The sequence below is a fragment of the Protobothrops mucrosquamatus genome, unplaced genomic scaffold, assembly GCF_001527695.2.
Source record: "Protobothrops mucrosquamatus isolate PMUCROS unplaced genomic scaffold, P.Mucros_1.0 scaffold1401, whole genome shotgun sequence".
Classification (NCBI taxonomy): Eukaryota; Metazoa; Chordata; class Lepidosauria; order Squamata; family Viperidae; genus Protobothrops; species Protobothrops mucrosquamatus.
The window spans coordinates 173,481-180,484 of record NW_015387586.1 but is presented as its reverse complement, the minus strand read 5'-3'; the positions used below and the strand labels follow the sequence as shown (position 1 = coordinate 180,484).

The 7,004-nt window shown below is 32.6% G+C and overlaps 1 protein-coding gene across 1 annotated transcript in view; it reads right to left on the bottom strand.

The window, feature by feature from the left end:
• LOC107292677 (lipoxygenase homology domain-containing protein 1) overlaps positions 1–7,004 on the bottom strand; it is a gene marked incomplete in the record, with an annotated part of 170,360 nt that overhangs the window by 33,727 nt on the left and 129,629 nt on the right. Inside the window, 1 exon segment of the mRNA XM_029285202.1 lies at positions 2,969–3,101. Coding sequence (XP_029141035.1) covers positions 2,969–3,101 — 133 coding nt within the window.

Genomic DNA, 7,004 nt, shown 5'->3' with positions numbered 1-7,004 from the left:
GGAAGTCCGGGGGGGAGGGGGGAAAAGGATAAAAATATATAAGAATTGATGTGTTTATTAATTATTTTGGAAGTATATTTATGAGGATGATCCTTGCTGTTACCCCAAACTGCTTCCGGTTGGTGCTTGAGAAAGAGGTTGGGAAGTAGGGAGTGAAAGGAGGAAGGTGGAGTGGTTGAGAGTTTAGGGGGAGGAAGGTCTGGCAGGTGAAAGAGGGGGAAGCGGAGAGGGGGCAGTGGGGATCATACATAAATTATATTTTCTTTTGTGTACTGATGTTTTGTATTTATATCCATCAAATTCATGTTTATATTTTATTATATTTGAAAATAATAAAAAATTTAATAATAATAATAAAAAGATAATACTAATACTAATACTAATAGTAATACTAATAATATAATGTGCTTTGGACAATAGCTTGACTCCCTCTTCTTTGTGGCAGCCCCTGAGATATTGGAGCACTGCTATCATGTCACCCCTCGTCCTTCTCTTCATTAAACTAGACGTGCTCAATTCCAACAACTGTTCTTTTATATGTTTTAGCCTCCAATCCTGCAAAAGCCTGCAAGTGGAAGCACCATGACCATTCCTTAACTTTCAGTTCCCTAAAAGTGCAAAAAAGAGCCTGAAAATATGGGCTCCACTACCCTATAATTTTATCAGACAGATTTCCTGTGTCCCTTAACTAGGAAGACATCATTTAAAGTAAAAAAAAGAAAAAAAAGCTACTCATTCTTATATGAAAAAAAAACACAGCAGGACTGGGAAGAGATTTGCAAGTACATTTCCCTCATCTGATTAAGTGATTCTGTTATTATGCCATAACTGATATATAGTTGTTAGAAACTAGGTTCCTTTTTATTCTATTTTTTAACCCAAAAGAACATAGTTGCCTAGCTGAAATCTGGGACATGAGATTTAATTTGTAACACTATTCAGCTCTACAAGTTTGAGTACCAGCTTGAATATCACACCTGTTTTCAAGAGGGAAAAATGTACTTGATAATACAATGTTTCAGGGTTTATTTCTAGGTACATTTAGATAAAATTACAGCTTTATTGAGATTTCTAAGATTCTTGAAAAAACATACACATATCTTATTTTAATATGGTACAGTACATTTTGATTTAGCATTTATTATAATAGTAGTAGCTATTTTAGATCTAATTTTGAATCTATGATACAGTGTATAAGAGAGCTTATTATTCAAGTATCAATAGTGTTAAACCAAAGTTCTGGACAGATTTTTTTTATTTTCACATTAATCATGTTATAACAATTCAGGTGTACAATTAAAAATGATTTAGATCTTATATAAACTGAGAAACAAATTTTATTTCCTTTTAGGTTCTTTGTAGAATTAATATTACTACTTTTAATTAGAATCCCCATTGCCTTGATTTTCATGAAAAAGGATGCAGTTTGTTCAAAATTGTCTGCTTTCCTTCTGAGCCTGTTAGATCATTACCACCAATTAAAGTAGTATAAGGAAGGGAATCAATCCTTCACATTGATTAACATTACTATGTTAGAAAAATCATTTTGAAAGATGACTGAGTGAGGACTCATAGTTAGGGTTAGGTTAGGGTTGTGCACTTTAAGCACAAAACACTCTCTCTCTCTCTCTCTCTCTCTCTCTCTCTCTCTCTCTCTCTCATAATAGCTGAACATACAGTATATAGAAGTAACTCTCTAAGCAACCAGTTTTGCCAATGTATTTGACTATTAGTTAGAATAGGAAGGAAATGCCATTGTTTGGCCATCTATGTTACCCTCTTTTTCAAACTATTCTAGATGTTTTAGCAACACTTAATGCAAAATTTAGGGGGGGTATAATTATGTCTGCATTTTAATCCTATGGAATGTAATGAAATTTCTACCTTAGGCATTTTTGGGTGGAAATTCTATAATCCCATTTAAAAGCCAGTTAAATAAGATCTCCTGGATTTAAATTAACTAGTTATTTGATCCTGCAACACATGCAGTTAAAAAAATTCACTCATTTTCTAAGTAAGAATCATTACATTGGCATCTAAATCCTAATAATGTCAATGAAATTAAACTCTTGTCTAACTTTAAATATTTTTGGAAAGTAATAAAAGTTAAAGGTTTTTGCCCATTAAGGCAACTTTTAGGATTTAAAAAAAAAAAATCAATATACTGTAGAAATGGAATTGTCCAAAAATCATGCATAAATGCAATATCACACAATATCACACATGTGAATGGAGAACAGTTTAAGAAAGTCACTCCAACTGTTTTATTTTTTTATTAGATAAGTATCTCAACGCATTAAATCTTACACAATAATCCTTTCTCCTATTTTTTCCACAACAGCAACTGTATGAGATAGATTGGGCTAAGGAAGAATGACTGGCACAAAATTACCCAGCCAGCTTTCATGCCTAAGGTGATTTTCTGGCTAGCAGCTTAACTATTACATTACAACTCTCAGAAACTGAAGCACATCTTCCTCATCTAAAGCAATTACCAATAATGAGATTGTATGAAATACATACTTTTTGACATATTTTCTCAAATACATACTTTGATGTGCAATCCTGAAATTGACATGCTATGTCACCATGAAGCCTGGTTTTGCATATGTCACCAATTTATTCCCCGTTATTTTGTTTTCTATTCCTTTCTGATATGACATTTTTGGCCCTCCCTACAAACTTCTTGACATGCCTGGATTTCTTCCTGGCCTCATCTGTGCTACTGTTCCTATGTTCATCTTTCATCAGTTTCATCAGTTACTTTTTTCCATCTCTCTCTAAAATAGCATACAGATTTTTATCATTGAAGCTGCCTGTTTGGAGGAGTATTCTCCCAGCAACCATCAGTATGACTGCAATGCAGTTATCTGCAGTGTTGGACACCAAAGAGTTGTCCTTGATGTCATGGGTTCTGCAAACCCAAGTTTGAAAGAAAAGGCTCTCCTGTGGTTTTCCAGCAACATACCCTTGAGAGGAGCTTCATTTGGTCTGACTGCTGCTAGTTCCGTCACAGTCTCTGATGCGTCTTCTTCAAAGAGCCATCGGTTTAAAGGGCGAAAGCCTAATTCTTCTTTAGTATCCAAGTCTTTCATCCGTGCCTGCAGGATAACAACAACCATTTTTTTTTTGTTTTAATGAAAGGAAGTAGGGACACATACGGGTAGTCCTTGACTTACAATTTTAATGGAACCTGCCCATTATGGTCATAAATTATGATGGTCATTAAGCAGGAAACTCACATGATTTTACAGCATTTCTTTTGCTACAGTCATTAAGCAAATGCCATAGTTTTAAAGTGACTGCAGCGATTATAAAGTGAACATAAAGTGACCACAGGAGGTGGGATGTCGGAACTACAGAATGAGTGCCTTGCACTTATGCAAAACTTCAGACATTCAGCATTTGAGATGGTGGCAGCTGCTGCCAAAAATGAAGTTTAAAGTTCTTCAAATCAGCCTCATAAAAATAAACTAAAGGAAGCCCCGTGAACTTTTTGGCTCAGTTTTAAGGTTTATCTCACTTTCTTACCATATTTTCTTCCTGTGTGCTGTCAGATTAGAGGGACCCATTTTCCAATTGCTACTTGAAAATGGAGCTCAGAAAGTTTACATTATGAATTCACATTCATTATTATACAGGAAATGACCAGCTTCAATTTTATGAAAAATAATTATTTCCTAATATAATTACTTCTTCACTTTTCTTTGCTTTTTTTCTCCCTGGAAACTACCCTGCTTCAAATGGGTAGAAAAAACAAATCTGATCCATGTATCCAAAGGAGAAAAACATGAGTTCCCTGTTTTATGTTTTGAAATATAGTAGGCTGGATTTGACATTGTTCCTGTAAGAATTACATATTTATTCAGTCTTTCTAATACCACTCTGATACCTGGCTTCTTTACAGTGTTGCATGATAGACAAATAATAGTTTTACGGAGGATTTATGTACTGTTTTTGGTGCAAGAAACAACTATTTTAATATTTTAAATGTAAGCTTTACATAAAGCTTTAGATTGACAGTTATGGAGAGAGGATTCTTTTATACAGCTACTATCGGAAAAATACAACATACATACTAGTAGCAAAGAGGGAGCATTACACTGTCTTATTCCTTCATTTTCAAAGCATGTTTAAAATATTATACTTAATGGGATGATACATTTATACCTGTCACTTTGTTCCTTTTTGGGGTAAACAATCTTAATGAAAATAAAGTAGAAAACAGTAAATCAAAGAAATTAGGTAAGAAAAATGATATAGAGAAGTTTATACCAACACCATCCATTATGCCTCTATATATCTATTGATGTTAAATGCTCTCTATACATTTACCTTCCAAACAAAAACATCTCTATGGTTACTACAGGATTCCTTACACATTTATCCATAAATATGCTATAAACTAGAGGACACAATATATCTTTGTTTTATTCTCTGCTCAGTGATGAACTATTTTATATATCCTTTATTTCAATTATATCATTTATGCCATTGAACAACTTTCAAGTCAATATTATACAAGATTTCCATAATTTAAATCTACTCATTTTATCAAATTCTTTTTCTCAATCAGCAAAAGTATAATAAATTTACTCTCTCACATTCATGCATTTTTTCCGAATGACTGGCAGAAGAGCAAAACTCTAATTGGCACAATTTGTATCTGGTGTAAAAGCCAAAGTGCAGTTCCCAAATTTTCCATATTCTCATTGAATTTTGCTGCCCTGCCAGTTATCAGATGCAGTCTTCACAAACATTAAATAAATCACACAGGCATTTTATAAGCAAACCAATTCTATATTTTAATATTTCTCCAGTTACACTATCAACACCTGCAATCTTACTATTTTTTATTATTATAGTAGTAATTTCACTCATGTTTATTTCATTTAGTATCTTCCATGTTCATTTCTCCCTTAAATCCATTCCTAAAACAAAGCAAAGAAAGTGTGCTGCACATTCAGAACTGTTCATCACCCTTATATCTTCATTGATTCTTTCGTCACACAAAAAATCAATGATGTGTTTTGATTTAGATGTATTCCTTTACCATGTGTACAAATGAATAGACCTGCTTAAAAAAAAAAACTGGAACCAACCACTATTCTCATTAATTCATTCTTAAGTCTCCAATAGTTGATTTGGAAAGAGGAGCTACTCTCTCATTCTCACAGATCACTCTACAAAATATATTTTTCTCCTGAGTCAGAATGTTCCACAATTTTTCCTAAGATTATTCTGTGATTTTTTCTATTGTTACCATTCACTGAAACATAATAAGTACATTTACATAAGAATTTCTACTTTCATGCATACATACAATATTCTAGATTACATCAATTCATAGTTTCAGACTGTTAAACATTTTTGTTCACAATCTGCACGTTTAAATTTCTCTGTAAATATTCATCATCTCTACTGAATAAGATCAGAACACCTTCATTCATATTAAATCTTTATGTCATCTTTGCAGCACATGACATAACTTTTTTGCTTCCTTCACTTAATTTATTAATCCATGTGCTTTATTTTTTACTCCTCCAGTATTTTAAGTTGCCAGCTTCAATATTCCAAAGTCATCACTAGATGCACCATTGTAATGATCACAGCCCAAAGTCACATTTTGGTCAAGTGATACTTTCATGTTATGCTATTCAGTAAAAAAAAAAGTAGATTTAACTAGATCACCATATTTAGTTCTACCAGTACTATATGCAGCATCTTCAACCAGCCAGTTTTTGTCAGTGTTCCACAAAGGGATTCATATTATTCCATACAAAGTAGATTTTCTAGATTACCTTACAAGCCGTTGTGCTTTTTATCTATATCCCATTAATTCATAAGTACATGCAGGGTACTGTCAGATTGGATGCTTACAAGGATGAACCTTTTACATCAAGGCCAATAAATCAACTAAGAATGTTTCTATTTAATATTTGGACAATAATTACTGGTGAATCTTTTTTTTCTATCCACTAGTTCTTGAAAATAATATATGCCTTTCTAACTTAGGTGTCAATCACTCTTTATTTTTCATTTGAAACATGCGTATTTCTTCTTTTGACATTACTTGGAATTATTTAAATAGGTGTTTCATAAATACTGTTCATGTCTTTGTAATGTTGAAGCTAAATTGCACTACTATATTCTACCAAAGGCTGTTCAAGATGTTGAAACTCATTAAACAATGTTTTTATTTATATCTTTTGGGGATTATTCTAAGAGCTTATTTATTCCTAAACAACAATGAATACTTTAGACTCCATAATTGCTTAGAGATTTACATTTTCTTCTAGGTTCCACATTAACCTTTGATTCAGAGACTGAGTATTCTCAAACAGATTAGATTTTCCTGGGAAGGTTGATTATTTAACAACAAAAGAAAAAGATAATTGGTGGAAGTTATAAAATAAGGAGATAAGTGTAACATGAGATGGATTGTGTCATCTAAACTAGTGAAAGACAAATTGAACTAAAGCCTTAAGGGCATACAGAAAGCAAAAAAAAAAAAAAAGGGGGGGGGGGAGAAAAGCCTGCTTTTTTACCTTCATCTTTGTAATCCACTTATTTTTACTAACAAAAGAATGGTGACCATTGGAAAAGCTGTAAAGCAAGGTGAGGGAAGGGAACATTTGTTAGGCCAACTGACAGAAAAATAAATTGCCCTAGAAACATTACAAAAAAAATATTTGAAAAAATAGGAAAGCAAGTATCTGAATCTGTCAGATCTGATAAAAGTGAGCTGAAGTGGGAATGGAGGAAAGGTTTGTAAAGATGAAAGAAGTTAAAAAAAATTGAAGAATCTACAGGGCATCTTAAAGGATTAAACAAATTACTGTAATAATGAAGTGAACATGGTAGATTTCTAATGTAGAACATAAATTGAGAGAAAAAAGAAAGAATTATGTTAAAAATGGAAATGAAATGTAATTTGTCATGAAGAAACCCATATTAGAAAAATGAATATAAAATATTTTGTCTGCAGAAATTTTGGTAAATAA